Genomic DNA, 26281 nt, shown 5'->3' on the forward strand with positions numbered 1-26281 from the left:
AAAAAGAAAAAAAAGGCAAAAAAGGCCTTGGGTCCACTTCTTTTTTTTTTTTTTTTAAAGATTTTGTTTTTTTCCTTTTTCTCCCCACAGCCCCCCAGTACATAGTTGTATAGTTTTAGCTGTGGGTCTGTCTAGTTGTGGCATGTGGTAAGCTGCCTCAGCATGGCTTGCTGTTGGCATCCAGGATCTGAACCAGTGAAATCCTGGGCTGCTGAAGCGGAGTGTGCGAACTTAGCCACTTGGCCATGGGGCTGGCCCCTGGCTCCGCTTCTCAAGATTCTAATTCTATAAATTGGAGGTTGAGACTGAAGATCTATTTCGAAGAAGAAATCTCATAGATAATATTGAATAGTTAAGGTCTCAGGAGAGCTCTGACTTTTATGGTTCTGGTATACTGGGTACCATTCTCATATGATTTAGAGACCCTGTTTGGGTAGAGTCAGTTACTGTGGTAGCAGAGGCAGTTAAGTGACCTGAATGTCTATAGGAGAGTGATTTAAGAGAGTTTAACAAGCTCTGTACCGGAAGAGCTTCAGGTTATGATGCTTTTAAATTGTTCAGAGATTGACTTACTAGCCGGAGAAGTCATAGAGAGAAGGATCTTTTTTGTGATATTCTTCTCTATAATTTTTGGATAAACTAAGTTGGTGGTAACTAAAATTTTTATCTCTTTGTAATATGTAGTCATAATACTACACTTGAGCCATTAATAATTTAAAAGATGTAAAATAAAATTAAGCATCTTCCTTATGAATATTTTGTTTAATTTAGGTTTTTCAGCCCATGTTAATGGAATATTTTACCTATGAAGAGCTTAAGGATATTAAGAAGAAAGTGATTGCACAACACTGTTCTCAGAAGGATACTGCAGAACTTCTTAGAGGTCTTAGTATATGGAATCAAGCTGAAGAGCGACAGAAGTTTTTTAAATATTCTGTGGATGAAAAGTCAGATAAAGGTGAGATTCGTATGTTTAGATAGTGAACGATTTATTAGTCATTTCCAAAGCCATTTGCTTCTTGTTGATATGAACTTTAGATTTTGTTTGAGGAATAATTTAAGCCATGTATTTTGAAGTATAAATTTAGTTGAAGTCAGTAGTTTCTATCTTAGAATTTGGTCTTGTTTAGGATGGTTTAACATTTTGTAAACTTGAGACACATGCAATATAGTGCTGTTTAAAGGAATTTATATACATAATAATAATGATATTGATAATGATAATCATTGCAGTTATTATTTTGGTCAATCAAAATTATTGAAAACTACCGTATGCAGAGCACTTTTGCAGTATCATCCAACTTTCTGAGCTCCATTGACCGTAGTGCCTGCTTTTATCCTTATTTTTTCATCAGTTTTGAAAATCAGTTATGCTTATAGTTTTATCTCCATCCTTTCCCATGTGTCATTCTCTTAGCGTATATCCAGTAATACACAGGGGAGTGAGTATGAGAGGCATAGTTTTTATACATACAGTTACTTTGAAAACAAACGAGAAATGTAGATAAAATATCTCCTTTTTTTCTTAATAGACTAATTCCTCATTTTTATTCTTATCTTCAATACCTTTGCATTTTAAAACATCGTTAAAGAAAATTGGCATCCTTAGGCTAGCAAAAATTCTTTTGCTGCTTTTAGATACTCAGTAGCAATGACTTTCCTATTAAAATAGCTTAAAATTCTTTGAAATTGGTCCTTTTCTCTTATTTTTTTTAACAAAGTAGGTGAGGTGCATGTTGAAACAGAAATGTCTTTATAGGTTAAACTATAATTAAACCCATAAAGCTTGTGTGCTTCACTCTGAAATGCAGCTTGTATCTTAGACACCAAGCTAAGACCTGTTTTGTCTGTTTTAATTGTAATTATAACATGGGATTTAAAAGCATCACACTTATTACATTTGGTTTTCCCACTCCTTCAGAGCAAATTACAGCTGTATTATGTTTAAAATATTTGCCATTTAAAAAGGGTTAGGTTAAAGTAATTTGATCGTAGCATTTCTATATTTAAGTTGCTTTGTGGAGACAACAGACATACAAAGTACTCAAATTCTTCATAGTACTTTAATGATAAATCTTTTTTTTTTCTCTTGGTGAGGAAGATTGTCCCTGAGCTAACATCTCCCTTGCCAGTCCTCCTCTTTTTGCTTGAGGGAGATCGTTGCTGAGCTAACGTCTGTGCCAGTCTTCCTCTCTTTTGTATGTGGGATGCATGGCTTGATGAGCAGTATGTAGGTCTGCACCCAGAATCTGAACCTGTGAACCCTGGTCCACCAAAGCAGAGCATGTGAACTTAACTGCTACACTGCCGGCCAGCCCCACCTTTTACATTTTATATTCTTTATTGTACACCTCATTTACCGTTTTCTTTTATAAAATTGCCACTGAAATAGTACATTACAGGAAATTGGACATCCAGTGACTACTTTCTACAGTAGTTGCTGACAAAAATTCCTAATAAATGTTTACCAGCATTAAAAGTATTTACATTATACTGTCAGTTGGCTCATAAAAAGTATAAATAAGTTAGGGCGCCTATAAATTAAAGAAGTCAGATTTCACAGACTTCTTATATGAAATGTGAAAATCAAAGAGGGAGCACAAGGAAGATACTAACAGGAGTCATAATACATGAATGGAAAATGTGAGATTTGCATATGTCATTAAAAATGCCTTGGAGATCTCATAATCTGACAGACTCTACACTTGTGGATTTAAAGCAGTATAACCTGTTGGGTTCCTTTTTCAAATGATGCTTCTTATGCTACAAAGTGAGTATTTTTTTCTGTGACGCCCTTGTAAGAGGAAGTCAATTCTGTGTTCATTATTGTAGCTCCCACTGATGAAATGTGATTTAGGCCGTGGTAGTTTAACCCTTAACAAGTTTAACATCCCCATGTTACCTCTAATCCATGTTATTTCCTTTTCACGTCTTGCAAGCAGGAAAGAGTGGACTTTAGGCACTGGATTTTATTTATAGAAATGTGATTGTAATTTCTTATTGCATTTGCTCTTATAGTCTTTAATGTTAAAGTTTTTCTTCTTTATTTCAGAAGTGGAAGTGTCAGAACAATCCACAAGTATAATCCATCTTCCTCCTGAGGTAATGCTGTCAATTTTCAGTTATCTTAATCCTCAAGAATTATGTCGATGCAGTCAAGTAAGCACTAAATGGTCTCAACTGGCAAAAACTGGATCGCTTTGGAAACATCTTTACCCTGTTCATTGGGCCAGAGGTAGGTAAATGGGACTTTTAGTTTATTTTAAATATTTCAATCTAGTTTTTTGAGGTGAATACTCAGACATTAATGAGCAAGGCCAGGGAGGAAAACTCTGAGAGGTTGACCAAAAAGTAGATTTCATAGTTAGATTATGTGTTCTCTGTATTCATTTTTGAAAAGCTAGCAGTGCTGAAGTATTCATAAGTGAATTATGTGCTGTGTGCACTTTTCTTTACAATAATTAGGAAACCATAGTTGGGGAGGGAATGCAAAATAATTCGCAAAATGTTGATAGTTGTTGAAGATGGGTAACGAGTACATAGGTATTGATTATGCTACTTTTTAATGCTACTTCTTCCTACTTTTGACTATGTTTGGAAATTTTCCACAACAGAAAGTTAAAAATAAAACTAATAGGTTGTCAGAACAACTTTAAATAATTAGATTATTTAAAAAATGCAAAATAAATTCTATAAAATTTAAAGGTGAGGCACCATTATGGCTTCTTTTTCATAGAGGCTCAAAATAACTGAATCTTGTTTTGTCTTTAGTGTTATTTTTTTGTGTGTGATTAGTAATGCCTCATTCTGTAAATTACAATTTCATATTAATTAATTTCATTGTAGTAAGTTACTTTTAATGTGAACAATTAAAGAAAATTTTCTTTTCATGAGCATATAATGCAGTCATGGGATAAATGCAACTAATATGGCATATTTTTCTGTCACTGAATTAAAACAATTTCTGGGTAAGTATTAACCACAAAATTCACGTTAATTGTTTTTTAGTTTTCTGTAATTTGTCACTTTGACAAATATATATATTTCTCAAATAATTAAATTGTCTGATTTTATGTTTTATTTTTTACATTAATATATAGCACTTTTAAAATAAATTATTGTTAAATATTTAATACTTTTGAGTCAAGCTGTATGGGCTTTTGGGTAGACTTACATGATCCAGATGATTAGGATTATGATTATTCTGTGGAATAACTTTTCTATTAGTTGTAGAATTATGATGTGTTAAGTGGAAAGTCAAATAAGGCAAATACGGATTTGTAAAATACTTTAGCTATATTTTTAGTTATGAAGAATTAATTATTAGGAATTACATGATTAGGTAGTGTTTGATATAAAGATCAAATGTGATAATGGTATGCTAGACTTCTGTGAAGTTAAACCAGATCTTAAATATACTTCTTTTTTTCCTGTTTTTAATATGCTTAAACCAAAAGTTCCAATAGAAATGTTTTTTATTTTTTTATTTATAGTATTTGTTTCCAGAGGTTCTCAATCAGAATTGATGTTACCCCCCTCCAGGGGACATTTTGATATGTCTGTGGAGACATTTTTGTTTGTCCTATCTTGGGTTATACTTGCATCCAGTGGGTAGAGGCCAGAGTTGCTGCTCAACACCCTACAATGCACAGGACCGATCCCCACAACAGAGAATTACTCAGCCCAGAATATCAGTAGTGTCAAGATTGAGAAACCCTAATTTAGATGTAATGTTAGTAGTTCAGTAAATTAGTTTTGCATTGTCTCTCACTTCACAATCATGTAATTTAATTGCAGTGTATTCTTTAGGATCTTTAAATTTATGATTTAGCTTTCCTTTAATCTTTTCCTTTGACTTCTGTTCCCTCCTGCTTATGAATTGCTGACTAATTCACTACTGGGCAGAAAGTCTTGCTTCCTTTTGTTTGTTAGCTATCGTCATAGTGGGAGTGTTGTTGCTGGAGCCAATGTGAAGCCACAGGAGGGGAAAAAGGTTAGGTTGTTTTCAGTGATTTCTAAAATTGCACATAAGACTGTTGATAATTATTTTTCATAGTTCTTTTTAGTATGTCTGAAATTGAATTCTTTGCTTAAGTGTAATTTTTTTTAATCACAGTTGAGTATTTCTAACAATAGCTGCCCCATTGCCTAGGGCTCAAATACTTTCTGTGTGTAGAGATTTTTATTATAAATAGGGTATTTTTTAATAATGATAGGCAGTCTAATTTTATTTCATTCCCCTTGTTTATTTGTTGAGTAGGTGACTGGTATAGTGGTCCTGCAACTGAACTTGATACTGAACCTGATGAGGAATGGGTAAAAAATAGAAAAGATGAAAGTCGTGCTTTTCAGGAGTGGGATGAAGATGCCGATATAGATGAATCTGGTAAGCTGTGTTTGGAATTAAATTATTACATGGTGCTTTATAATTAATGTTATATTTAATAATTAGTACTTAAGTGTTAAGATTTAAGTATTTTGTATTTTCTAAAGAAACTCCCATGTTTTTAAGCCTACTACTTTTTAAAATTTGAGGGAATAATCAAATTTAAAATTTATTCTCTTTGAAGTAAATTTAAATGTCTATAGGGTTGTTTCCCATATGTTCTTATATTTAAATACTTTAAAAAATCAGAAAATGATGGCCGTTTTCTTATTGAAATAATGTACATTCACCATAGTGGTTTGCACTATAGTGACCATTTCATTTGATCATTTGATATAGTGACCATTTCATTGATTTAAGACCATTTCATTTGATCAGTTCAGCAGTATTTATTCAGTCATCTGTGGCCCAGTGGAAGGAGCATGAAGCTGTTGAATCTGTTTATTCATTTGTAAACAGTCATACCACATGCCTCACGTGGTTGTTGTAGAATTAAGAAGTAATATATATTCTTTGTAAATGGTAAGGGATTATAAAACTACTGTAGCCATTCATTAGGCAATACAGAATTCAGGGGTGAATAAGACTTTATTCCTACCCTTAAAGAAATCAGAAATGGGGGAGAATTTAGAATACATGATTCTTAATTCAGAGTACATAATGAAAAATGCTATGGTTGAGGTGCAGGAAGATGCTATTTGGGAATATGGAGGAAGGAGACATAAATTCTGTCTGAGAAAATTATTACTAAAAGTTGATGAAGTAGTAAACAATAAATGGATAAGACATTCTTCTACTTGGTAAAACTGATCCTGAGGGAATTTTTATTTATAAGTTGCCCACTTAAAAAGTAGTAAGCTGATCTGGCAAAAGAACTTAACATGTAGAAAGTAAGGGCTATAAATATAAAGATTATTCTTTCAGCAGCAAGTTTATTTTTAGGAAACGAAGGTACTGCATTTTGGTATAGTTTTGAACGGTTGGAAGGTGCTCTATAAGGAAGAGGAGGTCTATTACAGTTAGATTTGGGGATGTGCTTACCCTGTGGCAGGCTCTTCCTGGACCTGAGGTTACTAGTGAATAAAATGAAAAAAAAATCCTTGGCCTTGTTTAGATTAAACTTTAGAGAGTGGAGACAGATGATAAACACAGGCAAAATATGTGCTATAGTGGATAGTGTCCGTGCTGTGGAGAAGAATAATGAAGAGAAATAGTGCTGGGAAGAGAGGAAACAAGTTATAGTTTTAAATAGAGTGATTAGTGAAGGTCCCCTGAGAAACTTGAGCAAAGACCTCAAGGAGGTGTGGTCTTTACTCAGCTGTTCCCCAGGGAAGACTTGATTTATTTATTCTAGAAAATTAGTTCATAAAACCCATGTTGCATTTTAAAAGCTTTATCAAACTTAGTGTATTTGTCTCAACACTCGAAGATAGCCAAAGAGAAGGCCGTTGTTTTCCTTCATATTTAAAGGGAAAGGTAAGGCTATAGTGAGTGAGCCTTGCTAAGGTAATATGTCTGTCGAGTTGTTTAGTGGATCCAAGAATAAACTTTGGATCTACCATCTTATTATTGCTTTTTCAGTTTAGCTGTCTTTGCTAGTCTTGCAGAGAAGTTTTTGTTTGTCATAGGATGTTTAATTTTTGTTTAGGATTTCACAGTAAACAATACCCATTTGAATAGGGAGGGCCACAGAAACAAAAGAATCATTTGGGAATAAAACAGTAGAATAAATAGGGTTCACTAGAAGTCATTTTTATTCCTATATTTTATGACTGGCTAAAGTGACTGGCTAAAAGGAATTTAGGGTAATAGCTGTAAATATGGATCCATTAGCCACAAATTCAGAATTATTCTTTCTACTTAGATTCCTCTTGTCAGCTTCATTCAGTTTTATTTTAAATGAGACTTCCTTAACTTATTCTGTTAAACTGTTCTATGTTTAGAGACATTCAGGTTAGGTCTTTAGGTAAACATAATAATAATAGGATTCTGAGACAGGTGATAAAATTATTAATTCGTTCTTTTTAGTGTAGTTAGTGTGTTTTTTTCCTTATATCAAATTGGAGTTTGTAGTTTCTTTTGTGTTCATTGTTATAGTAGTGCATCCTATCGTAAACATCCAAGATCTACAGAAGTTATTAAGCAGAAAGCAAAAGCCATACTCATTTTTAAGTTCTTAAAAATTCTAAGGTACTTTTCTTTTTTATTTCATTATGACCAGGCTAACTTAATTGTTTTAAAACTCTTCTAGCTCTCTGTACCTTTTATTTCAGTAAAATAACAAATGGTACTTTATTATGACTCATTTTTCTTTTGATATTCTGTATTCTCTTGAGGAACTTCTACTATTCTTAAAGTATTCAGAGTTCATTTCCAAAACTTTTTAAGTGCCTGAAACTGGAGTTATTTTTTCTTTCCCTCTGCTCCCTACCTTGATATAAAAATCACCTTCAACCTTGAAGCATATGGAAAAATCTTCCCTTCATTCTCACTGTAAACCTTTTCTTTTTCTTTTGTCTCTTTTTAGTTGATGTAAGATTGTTAAGTATTAAGTCCTGGAGAGTAAGACCTTGTCCATTTAACTTGCTTTGCATACAAAAGGGAGTTTGAGGGTAGCAAAAACTATTTCATATTTAATGATTTGGTGATTCCTTGAGTAGCCTAATTAGTGTATCAAGTTCTTAGACTTTTGAATTCATTTTACAGAAGAGTCTGCAGAGGAATCGATTGCTATCAGCATTGCACAAATGGAAAAACGTTTACTCCATGGCTTAATTCATAATGTTCTACCTTATGTTGGTACTTCTGTAAAAACTTTAGTATTAGCATACAGCTCTGCAGTTTCCAGCAAAATGGTATGTATAGCACTAGTTTGGGTATTAAGAAAAAGTAGCAATGATCTCAATTCGGTTTGCCTATGCCTGAATTTAATTAATGAAAAAAAAACTATATTTACCCATGAGAGTGCCTTCCCATGGGTAGGCATACACTGCTAACTTTCATATTATTTCATTTCAGTTCTCACAGTAATCTTTGTACATAGATATCTTTGTCATGCATTATAGAAAAGAAAACAGAGACTAGGAGAGGTTAAACAGTTTATTCAGTTTCACAGATACTAAGTGAAGAAGCCCAGTTTTATATGATTCTTTATGATATATAAGACATGGTAAGATGGGCAAGTAAGATTAAATCACTGTTTTTTGACATCCCACATGAGAATCTTTTTGGATATTCCTTAAAAATGTAAACAGGAGTTTAATCTCACAGTTACTAAAATAGATTCTCCAGGCTTTGAGCCCAGAATATATATTTTTAATGCAGAATTGAAATGATTTTTACATGCACAAAGATTTGAGAATCATTTGATTATATTATTTATTGACAATATAATAATATTATTTACTAAAAGTTATCTCTCTTTTAATCTAGCTAAAAGTCTACAGATCTTCACAGTGATCTTTTTCTCTTCCTTAGGTTAGGCAGATTTTAGAGCTTTGTCCTAACCTGGAGCATCTGGATCTTACCCAAACTGACATTTCAGATTCTGCATTTGACAGGTTAGTTATTTTTGAATATTTAAATACAATGATTTCTAACTATGAAACAGTAGAATTGTTTTGTAGTTTCTTATTTGTGTAATTGTAGTTTAATCATACTATTATTTTTTACTATCAGATGTGAGTCATGTATGGCTATAACCTGATAGCATCCTCCAGTTCTTTACCTCTTGTCTATAGATCCCAGCTGATCCAAAACTTCAGTCTATCATCCTGTCATCTTTATAATCCTCTATTGTGTCTAGGTCTTTGAGCCTTGCTGTGCAACATACAGATTGCACTATATGTTTTTAAGAAGTTTTCAGTTCCACTTGGGCTCCAAATGCTATTTGGCAAAGCTTTCTCTTACATTCTTCATAGTTATTCCGAAATTGTGGCACTTACTTCAAGCTACAGTCTTTACAGATTTTATTTTCTTGGAAGCCACCACTTTCCTTCTTATTCTTTCTCACCCTCCTCTTTCCTACCCTAGCATTTATATCAGCACCTCTCTTCTTCTTTCAGAGGGAGAGGTGTACTCTTCTCTGGCTAAGGCTAATTCTCTACCAGTTCCTAGAGCTTATTTCTTCTGGCTCTTCCTCCATTAATTAGTCGTTATTCTCTTTCTTTCGTGTGTATACAGCCTTTACTGGTTACTTTTCGGGATAATAAATTAAGTCTGTCCCTTCCATAACCTCCTCCTCTCCTACCCTTCTGTTAGGTCAGCAATACTCTTAGTTCCTAATTACTCTTATTTTCTTTTTGTATCCCTAGCGTCTAAAATAGTGCCTGACGATAGATATTCAATAAATGTTTGATTATATTAAATTTAAAATCTTTCTTCTATTTTCCGTCTACTTATATATAGTCAGATGCTTTTGAAAAATTTAACGGCATCCACTAATAGTCTTGTTGCCTCTTAATTATAGTTGGTCTTGGCTTGGTTGCTGCCAGAGTCTTCGGCATCTTGATCTGTCTGGATGTGAAAAAATCACAGATGTGGCTCTAGAGAAGATTTCTAGAGCTCTTGGAATTCTGACATCTCATCAGAGTGGCCTTTTGAAAACTTCTACAAGCAAAATTACTTCGACTACATGGAAAAATAAAGACACTACCATGCAGTCCACCAAGCAGTATGCTTGTTTGCACCATTTAACTAATAAGGACATAGGAGAAGAAATAGATAATGAACATCCCTGGACTAAGCCTGTTTCTTCTGAAAATTTCACTTCTCCTTATGTGTGGATGTTAGATGCTGAAGATTTGGCTGATATTGAAGATGCTGTAGAATGGAGACATAGAAATGTTGAAAATCTTTGTGTAATGGAAACAGCATCCAACTTTGATTGTTCCTCCTCTGCCTGTTACAGTAAGGATATTGTTGGACTAAGGACTAGTGTCTGTTGGCAACAGCATTGTGCTTCTCCAGCCTTTGCATATTGCGGTCATTCATTTTGTTGTACAGGAACAGCTCTAAGAACTATGTCGGCACTCCCAGAGTCTTCTGCATTGTGTAAAAAAGCATTAAGGACTAGACTGCTTAGGGAAAAAGTTTACTTTGGGAGTGAAAAATCTGATCAAGAGACTGGTCGAGTCCTTTTGTTTCTCAGTTTGTCTGGATGTTATCAGATCACAGACCATGGTCTCAGGTAAGTAGTTAGTTGCAGAGTATTAGGAAATGAACGTGTTCTCATTCTCAAATGGAATATAAAATTTTGAATCTAAGTTATTCCTCTCAGCTGATTTATTTAACTAAAAGAGTTGACGAAGATCTCTCCTACTTCACAGTGTTGGAGCATATAACTTCAGCGTGACATTTCATTTCAGTCAGGTTATATCCTTTGTGAGAAATGGGAGAACATAAATTTAAAGTTTCACGAATATTTAGCAAATGCTTACACGTTTTCTTAGGTGCTTTAGTGGATAAATTTAGTAAATTTAGTAAAGATAAGTAGTATTTAGTAAAGATAAATAAGATACACTTTTTACTCTCAGGGACTTGTAACAGAGAAGAAAATGTGTGTACCATATTATGTTGCTGTGTGTTATTTGTGTACTTTCTTTAAGGGATATTGAGTAAAGATTTTGTGGGGAATCAAAGGAGAGAGAGACCTCTCATCTGATTGCAGTAAACGATCAGAAAACTTAAGGAAGAGATGGCACTGAGTTAAGCCTTGAACAAAGACAAAGGATTTTGACAGGTGGCATTGGGAGGAGATACCATTCCAAGCAGTGGGCATCACTTGAGTGCACAGTAAACCACTGTTTTAGCCGCTGTTAGGTTATTTTGTTGTTATTTGTTGTTATGGCCCTTCTCAGCATTAATAATGTGCAGTAATTCCTTATCTTTGATATGAGCCTTTGGAAATTGATGACATGTTTTCTCTTTTACCCTGTGATAGATTTGAATTTTACTAGGGTTTTTTAATAATAGGGTGTCAGACATGTTAAACAATGAAAATTCATCCAGCACAAAGCCTTATACTCCCTCTTTTCTTATAAGTATGATCTTTAGCAGATTAAGTTGAACTCAGTGGGGAATGTTCAGAGGAGACTTGGCCTTCCAGCTTGGTTGTAGTGAAGGATATGTATTGAGCAATAGTGGGAGATAAGGCTATAAAATATAAAATAGGTTGATGATATATTGATGGAAAGTGTGAATGCCAAGTAGAGAAATAGTATCTTTTTTTTTTTTTTTGTGAGGAAGATTTTCTCTGAGCTAACGTCCTTTGCCAATCTTCCTCTTTTTTGTTTTTTGCTTGAGGAAGATTGGCCCTGAGCTTACATCTGTGCCAGTCTTCCTCTATTTTGTATGTGGGTCGCTGCCACAACGTGGCTTGATGAGTGGTGTAGGTCTGCACTGGGAATCCGAACCCATGAACACTGGGCTGCCAAAGTGGAATGTGCTGGACTTAACCACTATGCTGTGGGACCAGCCCCCCAAATTAGTATTTTTTGAGTAGCCCTCTACATTGTTCTTTCTTTAAGAAGCTGAGTCCTTTAAAAAAGAAAAAGTGTATATATTTCAAAGGTACCCCACGTGGTTCAGTGATTTCCTAAAATGTTATTTGCAATGAAAACTTTGATAAATAAAGTCCTAATTTAAATCTACAGGAAAGTTAGCCTAAAGGAATCTTTGTAAAGGCTTTTGGAAAGAAAATAATTCTATCCTAATTTATTGGCATTAATACTAGAAGAATTTGGTTTAAGAAAATCTTTAAGGGGTACAGAATTATATTTCTTTTTATTCTTTCATACTTAGAATTCTTTTTTCTTTTTTTGGCTTAAAATGAGTTATGGTTTTATATTGGGGATCTTGGAAAACGTAGAATGTCTGTAGAACTAATTTAGTGCCGTTACACAGCCTTTAACTTTTACAAAGGGCAAAGCACTGCTGAGCAGTATTGGAATTGAGTAGCCAGAGTTTAGAATTTTTGATCTTTAACGGTGATCTACTTATCTTGTATTGCCTTCTTAAGTCATAAAGAGAATACGCGGGAGGAGTTCTACATTTTACTTTCTCTTTTTCCGTAAGCATGATCTTTAGCAGATTAAATTGTTCTCTTTTTTCCTAGAGCAAAGGAAGGGTGGAAGTGAAACATTTATTAGCCCAGAGAGGTAGATCTTCTTAACAGCCAGATTCTACTATATGTTTTATAGAACCCACATGAGGGTTTCTATGCACAATGTTGGAGAAAAGACTTAACCTGAGGCTTACATAGGGTGAATAGATGACACAGTAGGTTTTCAACAAGTGGTAGCTGCTGTGCAGTAATCGTTTGATTATCTTTGATATGAGCCTTTGGAAATTGATTACATGTTTTCTCTTTTGTCCTGTAATAGATTTGAATATTACGAGATCTGTTTAGTAATGGGTGTCAGATACATTATAATGAAAAATTCATCCAGCACAGAACCTAATACTCCCTACCATTATAAAAAATACTTAATACAAGATTATTACAGAAATCTTTCAAAAGTCATGTACAGTAACTAAAGCCCTTTTCCCCTAAGGTAACTACTATTACTGTGGTTTAGCTGCTGTGCATCATTTCATTAATTTTCTTTTATTCAAATTCAGGTGCATGTATTATAGTTAAAACAATAGAAAGCAAAGGACACTCATATTCTGAGTTTTATTCCTTTTTAAAATTTTATTATATTTTTATATATTTATTCTTACCTGATACAGTTTTAGTTGTTTTTGAATGTAATTTGGTTCTAAAGTAAAAGAAAGTTTTGGTTCAGTTTAAAACCTAATAATTCACTTTCCAGTACCATTATCTTTTTCATTACCATTATACCTTATTAAAACTTATTTGTAGCTTATCCAGTTGCATTTTCAACACGACCAGTTTTATTGTTTGTTCAAAGAATGAAGTAGCACATATAACTCTTGGTAATATTTCAGAGCTGCAGTGATGTCCGATTGGGTGACAATTTCCCTGTCTTTCTTAGTTTTGTCAGGATATTTTTAAATAAGCCAGAACTTATTAAAAGTTCTATATAATTAAAAATTGATTTCAAGGGGAGTCAAAATTTTGATGAATCTAATTAAGAAGTGTCTTCTATTTGCTTTTAGTGAAAAAGGGTTTAGAAACTTCCTGTGTAAGGTTTGGAAAATGCTACAAGGGGGATACTTCATCTAAAATTAGAATTTTAAGGCTTTATTTAAATACCAAAGAGTTTCCGTCCCCACTTCCCTCCAGGGCAGAGAGTTAATTTCCTAAGTAAAATTTGAAGAAAAACACGAAGGTGATTTTTCGGTTGTTATTTCAAAGTATAATTTTGGCTTATTAAATTCTGATACTGTTAACTTTGGAAGTAACTAAATGGATAATTTGATTCTGTTGGGAGTGAAAAGTTACATGTCTTCCTTATGGTTTTCACAAGTAGTGGTGAGGAGTTTGCATATGAGATATCCTTAAAAAAATAGTTTGAGTTTGAATTTAGGGAAGAATTCGTTTTGTGGATGGGGGACACACAGGAACTAACTTATCTGATATTATTTGGACTGGTAGCTAATCGAAAAAGTCTGCAATCTGAGTGCAAATGGTCTCTTTTTAATTATGTTATCTTGAAGGAATCTTTCTCAATCATTTAGATATTTATTGAGCATCTCCTGTATGACTTGCCCTGTTCTAATTACTAGGGATCCAGAGTATGTAAGATAGATTCCTGCTTTCATAGAGTTTATAATCTTATAGCAGAAATAGACAATAAACATATAGTATCAGACTGAATGTTCTGAAGTAAAATTAGGTTACGGGATAGAGAATACAAAGAATGTTCCATCATATTTGAGGGGTAGAAAAAGCTTTGAAGGAAACATTTTTTGAGTAGAGATTGGCATGAAGTTAGAGAGTGCATTTTGTGTGCACTCAAGGAAATAGAAAATACAAATTTAATTTTTAGAAACAACTTTTTGCATTTATTATGTTAGTTTAAAAAGTTTTTCAGTTAACCAGTTAAAATAATAAGTACAACTGTCAATAGGGTTGAGAACAAATATAACTCATGCATACATAAAACTCAGTTTATGGGAACAGAAGTGCTAATTGGGAAGGTTCAGCATATCCTTCTGCATTAGTCATTATTATTTATTCAGGGATGGGTAGCATGAGTTTTGGCAAGTTGGTTATGACCAGCTTGTTAAAAGAGGATTGAGTATAAAAATATAGCTTGAAAATCAAGATTTTATACTAGATTGAAGCCATAGGGAACAGATATAGTGTCATGTGTGTAGTCTTAATGCAACATTTTCAGGTTTTCATTGGAATGAAATAAATATTGTCTATTGTTGATTAAAAATAGACTCTTACCTAAATTCTCAACCTTCTTTGGCCCCCTCACATTGCCATTATTGTTTTGGTACACACCACTGATTCTCTCTTTGAACCCAAGGCAACTACTCTTTTAATCTGTTGCAGATAGCATATATTGTTAGGTTTTACTTTTTTTTTTATCCACTCAAACATTCTCTGTCATTTAATTGACCTGTTTAGGCCATTCACATTTAATATAATATTGATGTGATTAGATTTATGACTATTATTTTGCTGTTTGTTTTCCGCTTGTTTCATCTTTTCTTTCTTCATGTTTTGTCTTTTCCTGACTTTTTATGGATTTATTAAATACTTTTTAGTATCTATTTTATCTCTACTGTTGGCTAGTACCTCATTTATTTAATATTTGTATGCATTTTTAAAAAATTAATAGTAAAATATACATACCGTAACTGTTACCATTTTAAACATTCTTGAATGTACAATTCAGCAGGATTAAGTACATTCACTGTATTGTGTAACTTTCACCACTATCCACGTACAAACCTTTTTCATCACTCGAAACAGAAACTGTAACCATCAAGCAAAAACTCCTTATCCTCCCATCCCTCCCAGCCTCTGGTAGTTTCTATTTTACTTTCTGTCTCTGTGTATTTGGGTCATTTATATATCATAGATATTTCAAGTAAGTAGAATCATACAACACTTCTCCTTTTATGTCTTGCTTATTTCACTTAGCGTAGTATTTTCAAGGGTCCATCCATGTTGTAGCATGTATCAGAACTTCATTTAGTTTTATAGTTGAATAATCTACTGTATTTATACACCACATTTTGTTTAACTATTTATCATTGATGTTGTCATTGATGGACACTTGGGTTGTTTCTACTTTTATAGCTGTTGTGAAAATGCTGCTGTGAACTTTGGCATGCAAGTGTTTGTTTGAGTCCCTGTTTTAATTTCTTCTTTAATTTCTTTCTGCCATGTTTTGTAGTTTTCTATGTACAAGTCTTTTTCTTTGTTGGTTAAATTTATTCTTAAGTATTTTAGTGTTTTTGATGTTATTGTAAATGGAATTGTTTTCTTAATTTCCTTTTCAGATTGTTCATTGCTAGTATATAGAAATAAAATTGATTTTTACATGTTGGCTTTGTATCTTGCTGCTTTGCTGAATTTGTTTATTAGCTCTAACAGTTTTTTTGGTGAATTCTTTAGTTTTGTACATGTAAGATCATGTCCTGTAAAATCAAAGATAATATTCTTTCTTTCTTTCTGATTTGGATACTACTTATTTTTCAGTCTAGTTGCTCTGGCTAGAACTTCCAGTGCTATGTTAAATAGCAGTGTCTATAGTAGGCATCCTTATCTTGTTCCTTATTTTAGGGGAGAAACTGTCTTTCACCACTGATTATGTTAGCTGTGGGTTTTCCATATGTGCCCTTTATCATGTTGAGGAAGTTCTTTTTTATTCCTGGTTTCCTGTTCTTATCATGTAAGGGTGTTTGATTTTGTCAAATGCTTTTTCTGCATCAATTGAGATGATCATGTGTTTTTTTCCTTCATTCTATTAGTGTGGTGTATTAAGTTGATTTTCATATGTTGAATCAGCCTTGCATTCCTGGGATAAAACCCACTTGATCTTGATCATTGTGTATAATCCTTCTAATCTTCTGAATTCAATTTGCTAATTTTTGTTGAGCGTTTTTGCATTTATATTTATAAGCGCTATTTGGCCTGTAGTTTTCTTGTTGTGCCTTTGTCTGGCTTTGGGATCAGGGTAATACTAGACTCATGAATGAGTCTTCCTCCTCTTCAGTATTTTGGAAGAGTTTGAGATGGATTGTTATTAATTTTTCTTTAAATGTCTAGAAGAATTCACCAGTGAGGCCATCTGACTTTGGCTTCTTAGTTGGGAGGTTTTTGATTACTAATTCAATCCCCTTACTTGTTAAAGATCTATTCAGATTTTCCATTTCTTCTTGAGTGAGTTTTGGTACTTTTTGTGTTCCTGGGAAATTTGTCCATTTCATCCAGGTTATACAATTAGTTTGGCATACCATTGTCATAGTACTATCTTATAATCCTTTGTATTCCTGTAAAATTGTTAGTAATGTCCCAACTTTCATTTCTGACTTTTAATTTGTCTTCTGTCTTTTTTTTCTTAGTCAGTGGAACTAAAAGTCAATTTTGTTGATCTTTTCAAAGAATCAACTTTTGGTTTTGTTGATTTTTCTCTATTGTTTTTGTATTCTCTGTTTTTTAAAATCTCTGCTCTAGTCTTTATTCTTTCTTTCCTTGTGCTTTGAGTTTAGTTTGCTCTTCTTGTTCTAATTCTTTAAGATGTTTAGTTATTTTATTGATTTAAGATCTTCTTTTTTAATGTTGTATTTACAACTGTAGATTTCACTCTTGGCCCTCCTTTTGTTGCATCCCAGCTTTGGTATGTTGGGTTTTTGTTTTCATTCATATCAGTTTCCTTTGTGATTTCTTCTTGACTCATTGGTTGTTTAAGAGTGTATTGTTTAACTTCCACATAGTAATGGATTTCCAGGGTTTTTTTCTGGTACTGATTTATAATTTCATTCCATTGTGATCAGAAAATATACTTTTATGAGTTCAGTCTTTTTAAAATTTATTAGGACTTGTTTTGTGGCATAACAATGTCTATTTTGGAGAGTGTTCCATGTGCATGTGAGAAGAATGCATGTATTCTGCTGTTGTCAGGTAGAGTGTTCTGTATGTGTCTCTTAGGTCTCATTTCTTTATACCATTGTTCAAGTTTTCTATTTCCCTATTGATCTTCGGTCCATGACCTATCTATTATTGAAAATGGCATAGTGAATTCTCCAACAATTTTTGTTGAAGTTTGTTTTTCCCTTCAATTCTGTCAATTTTTGTTTCATATATTTGGGGCTGTGTTGTTAGGTGTGTATATGTTTATAATTGTTTTGTCGTCTTGGTGGAGTGAACCTTTTACAATATATATTATCCTTTGTCTCTTGTAACCTTTTTTTGATTTGAAGTCTCTTTTGTTTGACAATAGTGTAGTCACTCTGGCTCTCTTTTGTTTACTTTTTGCATGGAGTATCTTTTCTCATCCTTTTACTTTTAACCTCTTTATGTCTTTGCATCTAAAGTGAGGTCTTTTATAGATGGTGTATAGATGAGCCATTTTTTAAATCTAGTATGCTAATCTCTGCCTTTTAATAGAAGAATTTAGTCAATTTACCTTAAAAATTTTTTTTTTATTGAGGTAACATTGGTTTATAACATTATATAAAATTTCATGTGTACATTGTTATATTTCAGCTTCTGTATAGACTACCGCCAAAAAGTCTAGTTGCCGTCCATTACTGTACAAATGAGCCCCTTTACCCCTTTCACCCTCCCACCATCCTCGTTACCTCAGTAGCCACCAGTCTAGTCTGTGTATCTATGTGCTTGTTTTTTGTTGTTTTATTTCCCACATGAGTGAAATCATTTTGGCTTTCTCCATCTGAAATATTTTGCTTAGCATAATACCCTCAAGGTCCACCCATGGTGTTGCAAATGACAAAATTTCATCTTTTTTATGGCTGAGTAGTATTCCATTGTGTGTGTGTGTGTGTGTGTGTGTGTGTGTGTGTGTGTATGTACCATGTCTTTATCCATTCATCCATTGATGGGTGCTTAGGTTGTTTCCAAGTGTTGGCTGTTGTGAATAATGCTTTAGTGAACATAGGGGTGCATATATCTTTTTGAATTAGTGTTTTCATGTTCTTTGGATAAATACCCAGAAGTGGAATAGCTGGATCATATGATAGTTCTGTTTTTAACTTTTTGAGGAATTTCCATACTGTTTTCCGTGGTAGCTGCACCTGTTTACATTCCCTCCAGCAGTGTATGAGGGTTTCCTTTTCTCCACATCCTCTCCAACACTTATTTTTTGTCTTTTTAATAATAGTAGTAATTTTAATAAAATTTAGTAACTTTTTGTCTTTTTAATAATAGCCATTCTGACAGGCATGAGGTGATCTCTCATGGTGGTTTTGATGTGCATTTCCCTAATAATTAGTGATGCTGAACATCTTTTCATGTCCCTATTGGCCATCTGTATATCTTCTTTGAAAAAATGTCTATTCAGATCCTCTGCCCATTTTTTAATTGTTTTTTTTTGTTGATGAGTTGTATGAGTTCTTTATATATTTTGGATGTCAGCCCCTTATTGGATACATGATTTACAAATATCTTTTCCCAATTCTCTTTTTGTTTTGTTGATGGTTTCTTTTGCTATGCAGGAGCTTTTTAGCTTGATATAATCCCATTTGTTTATTTTTTCTTTTGTTTCCCTTGCTTGAGGAGGCATATTAAAAAAGATAATTACTAAGACTGATATCAAAGAGAGTACTGCCTCTGTTTTCTTCTAGGAGTTTTATGGTTTGAAGTCTCACATTCAAGTGTTTAATCCACTTTGAGTTAATTTTTGTGTATGGTGTAAGATTGTGATATACTTCATTCTTTTGCATGTGTCTGTTTGTTTTTTCTAACACTGTTTATTCAAGAGGCTTTCCTTTCTCCATTGTATGTTCTTAGCTTCTTTGTTGAAAATTAGCTGTTAAATATGTGGGTTTATTTCTAGGCTCTCAGTTCTGTTCCATTGATCTGTGTGTCTTTTTCTGCTAGTACCATGCTGTTTTGATTACTAGTTTTGTAGAATACTTTGAAATCAGAGCATGTGATTGATGCCTTCAGCTTTGTTGTGTTTTCCCCAGGATTCCCATTTTATTCAGAGTTATTGTCATAAATGGGTGCTGAATCTTGTAGAATGCTTTCTCTGCATCTCTTGAGATGATCATTTGATTTAATTTACATTTAAAGTAATTACTGATAAGGAAGGATTTACTTATGGTGTTTAGCTTTTTTTCCCTTAAATCTTATGTTTTTGTTCCTTGTTTTCTCTATCACTTTCTCTTCTTTTCATTCTTTTCTTTTTGTAGTGTATCATTTGATTCCTCATTTTTCTCCATTCTTTGTATTTTTTCAGGTTATTTTCTTAGTTGTTACCTAGATTACATAACTCCAATCTCAGCCTTCATCATTGCATGTTCATATTTCTTTTGTGTCTATGTATCTTCACATGGCATTCTCTGTGTTTTTGTGTGTATCCAGATTTCCCTCTTCTTATAAGGACACCACCCATGCTAATGACCTGATCTTAACATGATTAAATCTGCAAAGACTCTCTTTCTATCTAAAGTCACATTTGTAGATACTAGGCGTTAGGACTTCAATATGTCTTTTTGGTGGAGGGGACACAATCTAACCCGTAACACCAAGGCCTTTTTTTCTTATTGTTTTTATTCAGTTTTCTCTTGATGCTTCATTTTGGCTAATTGTGTCTTCAGGTTCACTAACATTTCTACAATGTCTCATCACTGCTAATCTCTTTCAGTGTGTTTTTTTATTTCAGATATTGCAGTTTTCAACTCTAGACGTTCCATCTGGGGTGCTTGTGCTTCCCCCATATATATATATATACACACACACACACACACACACACATATTTATAAATATATAATAATATACATAAGTGTATAAAGACACATAGAAAAAATATTAAAATTTATGTTTTTTTGTTTCTCTTATCTTCATATTTTCTTTTAAATCCTTGAGCATATTTAAAACACAAAAGCAGTTTTAAATTCATTGTCTACTAATTCTATCATCTTTATCATATATTGGTTTGTTTCTACTGATTTTATTTTTTTTCCTGATTTTTTGAATGTCTAGTAGCTTTTTGTTTTTTGAGGAAGATTGGCCCTGAGCTAACATCTGCCACCTATCCTCCTGTTTTTGCTGAGGAAAATTGGCCCTGAACTGACATTCATGCCCATCTTCCTCTGTTTTGTATGTGGGATGCCTGCTACAGCATGGCTTGATAAGCGGTGTGTAGATCCGTGCCAGGGATCGGAACTGGCAAACCCCAGGCCGCCAAAGTGGAACGTGAGAACTTAACCCCTACACCACTGGACCGGCCCCTGAATGTCTAGTAGCTTTTGATTGGGTTACAGATAATGTCAGTTATACATTGTTGAACTCTGGATTTTGTTCTATTCCTTTAAAGATTGCTGCTGTTGAATCACTCCCTGGTCTGTACTATGTCCATAACTTGTATACATTTCTATAATATATATTTTTGTTATTGCATGCATTGTCAATACTTTGTTTAAAGTTTTTTTCCCTAGTTGAGAGCAGAACCTGTATTTTATTCATCTTGGATTTTACTTTTAGGCCTGTGCCTGATATACTTGGGCATTGGTGATGAAAGTAGACTAGAATGATCTTTCTAGAAAAGACTTCTTATTACTTCTTGTTATTTTTCTATCTAAACCTTTCAATGAGTCCTGCTGTCCTTTGGTTAAAGTCCAAATTCTTGGCCCTTGCTTACCTCTGTAGTTTATATCTTGTTACCTTCCTTAAATCTCTTACTTTTTACTTCGTCATATCCTTGCCTCTATCAGAAAAGACAACAAACAGATAAACGTAACACACACACACGCACACACACACAGCCACCCTTTCTCTAACTATACTCAGCTATTTTCTCTTCCTCCAAGATACCGTATCTCTCTTGTCTTTAGACATTTGTATTTGCTCTCTCTGTCTGTAACATACATTTATTGGCTAACTTCTGTTTGTTTCTATCACAGTTTGTGTCACTTCTTATGGGAAACCTTTTCAGACCCCTACAAGGCCTCTGTATGTTCCCAGGAGAGCATTCATCATATGGTATTATAATTACTTATTTACTTTTCACTTGTTTGCTTGCCCACTAAGCTCAGTGAGGCCAGTGACTACACAAATGGTTTACCTAACTCTACTTGTGATATAAGGTTTATATTCCATGCAATCTGTCTACAATGTGCTGAAAATTTTTAAGTTTTAGAATATGAAGCAGTCTCTGCATTGAGATACTTTCTGAGATCTGCTAGATCACTTTTTAAAAGCTGTTTTATTTTTTATTATGAACTATTTATAGGAAAAAGAGAATGAGTAAACTTTAAACTCTGTATTGTGTTCCTTTCAAGACTGCATTCTTTAACTGTTGTGGCCCAGTCATGCCATTGAGGTTCCAAACTGCCACTGCCATTAATTTAAAGTCTGTAAGGATGGATCAGGGAAATGTATGATTAAAAAAAAAAAAAATCAGTTCTTTTCAGTGAAAATGTAAGGGGAAGTATGCATTTAAATCTCTCATGGTGTTTGGGGTCTTGATAAGCTGTTTTTAATAGATCAGTTTCCTCTTTTAAACATGCAGTTATAGAACTTTAAAATGTACCTTCCTAATCTTTGCCATTCAGTATCTCTCATTGAATATGTAAATAGTTCCATAGTTTTTTCTAACCTCAATTAATAGTTTATATACTTTTGCTTAACTTTATTTCCTAATTTCCATGTACCTGTATAATCGTTATTTTTTAAAAAATTAGTTAATTTTTTTTTGAGGAAGATTAGCCTTGAGCTAACATCTGCTGCCCAATCCTCCTCTTTTTTGCTGAGGAATACTGGCTCTGAGCTAACCTCCATGCCCATCTTCCTCTACTTTATATGTGGGACGCCTACTACAGCATGGGTTGACAAGTGGTGCATAGGTCTGCACCCAGGATCTGAACTGGTGAACCCTGGGCTGCCGAAGTGGAACATGTGAATTTAACCACTGCGCCACCGGGCCAAGCCTCAATCATGTTGTTTTTAGTAAATTTATTGGATTGTTAATTTCTTGATATCCCTTTCAAGACAGACTTTCAGTTTTCTCTATTTTTGCTCTTGTAATACTGCTTTAAACATCATTGTACAGAAAATTGACATTCTCAATTTTGTTCTTGATATTTTTCAGCTCTGCCATTGTCATTTTAGCTGACTTCTCATTTTATCCTATTTATATAAATGTTGTTTTCATTCTTACAGAGTATGCCATTAGGTTTCCATTTTTATTGAAATGTAATTCACATACCTTTAAATTCTTCTTTTTAAAGTGTACAAATCAGTGGTTTTAGTATATGTACAAGCTTGGCAACTATCACCACTATCTAATTCAGAAACGTTTTCATCATACCAAAAAGAAACCCTGTACTTACTAGCAGTCACTCCTTATTCTCCTTTTCCGTTGGCAGCCACTAATCTACTTTCTGTCTCTGTGCCTATTCTGCCTATCATGGACATTTCATATAGATGGAATCATACAATATGTGGCCTTTTGTGTCTGGGTTTTTCACTTAGCGTAATGTTTTCAAGGTTTTTCCATGAAGTAGCCTATATGAGTGCTTTATGGCTACATGATATTTGTTTATCCATTCATTAATTAATGGACATTTGGGTTGTTTTCACTTTTTGGCTATTATGGATAATGCTGCTATGGACATTCATTTGTAAGTTTTTGTGTGAACAAATGTTTTCAAGTCTCTTGGGTATACTCCTAGGAGAGGAATTGTTGGGTCATATGCTAACTCTCTAACTCTCTGAGGAACTGCCAAACTGGTCAGTAATTTTCTTGATAATTTTTAATTATTTTAATAATAAAAATTTTAATTTTTATTATCTCCTATCTAGTAGGAGAATGAAGATTACAATTCCAGGATTCAGTATTTCATTCCTCTAAGAACTGAGTTACTGTAATGTTCTTATAAAGAAAAATTTCATAGACTTGTTTATTGAATGTCTTTAGGAAAAATGTAGGAAGTTTTTCTCGGTTAAATGTATTTCTGCCTAAGGATGAGGTTTGTTATCATGTTTTATAGAAATTCTTAAATTTTCTCATTACTGAATTAAAAAGTCTATTAATAATGGTCCAGTGGGCCATAGGAATGCATAAATTTTCATAAATTAATATATTCTAATTGTTGAATTGCTTCTCTTACAGGGTTTTGACTCTGGGAGGAGGGCTGCCTTATTTGGAGCACCTTAATCTCTCTGGTTGTCTTACTGTAACTGGCGCAGGTCTGCAGGATTTGGTTTCAGCATGTCCTTCTCTAAATGATGAATACTTTTACTACTGTGACAACATTAACGGTAATGCCTTTCGACAATGAGATAGTTTTAAGGAATCGATTTAAAAAGTTTTAACAGTTCTGGTAATTCTTAGGGTTTCTATTTAGTTTTCCAGATCCCTAATTGGCAAACTTTTTTACTTTCAGATTTAGTCCTTTACATTTGATAACATTTAAAAAATCACATATTTTCATTAATTACCTTCTGTAAAAGAAAGGGTTTTTTTGCAGATAGATATTTCAAATATCCGTTCTGCCAAATTTTTGAGATACATAATGGTTTAATCATTTGGAATGGCAAGTTGTTGTGGGAATACTAAAATTATCATAAATTTTGGGAAATTCTTCTAGAGTCATGTAGCACTCATTAACAATTTTGAGGTATTGATGTTTTAGATACACCAATTTCTTAGGGATGATAACCTCAGTTTTCTTATAGAACAACTTTATAAAATGCAGTAGAAAAAGGAGGACTTTGGTAATGTGGACTCCCCTGAGATTTTGGGTCTGGTACTAAATAAATCTCATGGAAGATTGAGGAGGTGGGTATGTGTGATATTGAGGAAGAGGCTGAGATACTTTAGACATGACTAAAATTCCTATAGTATTTTTGAGATGATTCCTGAACCTACTTTTAACAATCGTCAGATAAACATCTCTTGATGTGTTTTTTTTTTAAACTTATCCGTACCCTGCAAAGCGCCTGTTGAACATGCTTTTTCAAAGTACATTCAATGTCCTTTTGGGCATTTGATAGTCACTGGTAGGGACTGAAGTTCCCACAAGCCTAAAAAGCTGTTCCTCAATTATTAGTAAGCAGATCAACCTTTTGTATTTATAATTGGAAGAATATTTATATGGTTAAGATTCTGCTATGCATCTGTCTTTTTACACCATACTGTTGTCATTGAGAGCCCAGTTCATCTTCAGATGTCAGGAAGATCAGCTGAATTTCTCTTAGGCTGAACAATTGACAGGAGTCAGGAAGACTAGAGGAATGGTCTCTTTAATGACATACTAGTAGGCAGAGAAGTTAGCCAATCTGCTATTTCTGGGAGACTAGATTTTCCTTAAAATATATATGAATAGACAGAAGATCACAACTCTCTTACTTCTGGAATCACGTTGGTGCAGAAGATGAGGTGCGGAAGATGACCCCCACTGTTCTTGAAATAGCAACACTAAGTTGGAGCATTTGTTTGCTCTCTGTTGTCTTCACCGTGTAATCAAAGAATGGTGAAAATGAATGTCATTTTAGTTGCAATTGGCTAAATATACAAAAGCAAAGTATGATTGCTGCAATGAAGCACTTCTTTTGTGGATTCAGTGAGTTTGAGAAGGGAGATTTTGTTTTTTTGTTTTTTCATATATAGTTATGTCATTGTAGGTTCAGTGTTGTAGTTCGTAAGGCTTATAGGATGTGTTATGAAAAGTAATCAGTAAGCTATTTTTTAATAAGAAAAACATCTTATTTGTATGTTGCCTTGAGTGGTCCACGTTGATGTCAGCAAAGGTTATGCTTGTGGAAATAAATCTCACAACCTGATTTATTATATTTCCTTTTGGGTGTGTAGATGTTATGGTGTGGGGGAGACTGGGTTTCAGTTAATTTTTATGATCTGCCTACTTGTTTTTTGTGTGTAATTTTTTAAACTTCTTGAAATAATTTAGATAATGGGATAAAGTGAAATACTTAAAATCTTTTGCACTTTGTTAGGATGTCAAAATTTCTTTCATCTTAACTGGTTTTGAATATATAAATATTAAAATGTTCCAAAGGAGCTGCTACATTTCTTTTGTTTTGAACGTAAGTTTTTTTTTGATAAATGAGTGGTAAAATTTTCAATAAATGAATTTTAATGAAGATGTCTGACTTTGAAAGATTTGAAAGGAAATTGACAGTGCTTGTATAATCCAATATTAAGTCTCCTTTTACAGCTTCTTAAAGCATGATTTGGGGGAAATGGAAATCATTTAAAGTTTATAGGGTGACTTGTCATATTAAATTGTGTTCCAGAGTTCCAGCCAGTTGCTCTTAGCAGTGCTCTAATATAATCTTTTCCTTAGAAGGACATATGGGCAACCTAGAAAGTGTTAGAATAAAATTGCCTTGTATCCAGTTTTTCAAGATGATACGATTGATCCAGTATCTTTCACTACAACTCAACTTGTACAGTAAATATTTTGTGACTGATAAGGGTGCCCCTTTTTATTATTTCTGAAAGTAGTTAATATGTTTTATACATGGTCTTAGAATAAAAGGGGGCATATTTAGGTGAAAATTATTTGAAATATTTGAGAGTAACGTTTAACTAAAAATGTATTTTGTCAAAAGAAAGTTTACATAATTAACTACCAGGTTACCAACTAAAAGAAATCAATGCTGATAAATAATATTTATTAACTAAATAATAAGTGATAAGTAAAGCAGAATGATCCATTTCCTAAGCACTGGCAGATATTTTGGAGAAGATAGGTTAGTAATCAGGTATTCAAACAGTATCTACTGTGAACAAGACACTGTACTAAGCACTGATAGCAAA

At 33.4% G+C, this 26281-nt stretch overlaps 1 protein-coding gene across 1 annotated transcript in view; it reads left to right on the forward strand.

The window, feature by feature from the left end:
• Nucleotides 1–26281, forward strand: part of FBXL5 (F-box and leucine rich repeat protein 5) — a 42675-nt gene that overhangs the window by 11463 nt on the left and 4931 nt on the right. The window contains exons 4-10 of the mRNA XM_046656463.1: nucleotides 772–958; nucleotides 3053–3235; nucleotides 5261–5386; nucleotides 8093–8241; nucleotides 8864–8946; nucleotides 9855–10574; nucleotides 23612–23760. Of these exons, the coding sequence (XP_046512419.1) occupies nucleotides 772–958; nucleotides 3053–3235; nucleotides 5261–5386; nucleotides 8093–8241; nucleotides 8864–8946; nucleotides 9855–10574; nucleotides 23612–23760 (1597 nt within the window). The remainder of the gene's footprint in view (nucleotides 1–771; nucleotides 959–3052; nucleotides 3236–5260; nucleotides 5387–8092; nucleotides 8242–8863; nucleotides 8947–9854; nucleotides 10575–23611; nucleotides 23761–26281) is intronic.

The sequence above is a fragment of the Equus quagga genome, chromosome 3, assembly GCF_021613505.1.
Source record: "Equus quagga isolate Etosha38 chromosome 3, UCLA_HA_Equagga_1.0, whole genome shotgun sequence".
NCBI lineage: Eukaryota > Metazoa > Chordata > Mammalia > Perissodactyla > Equidae > Equus > Equus quagga.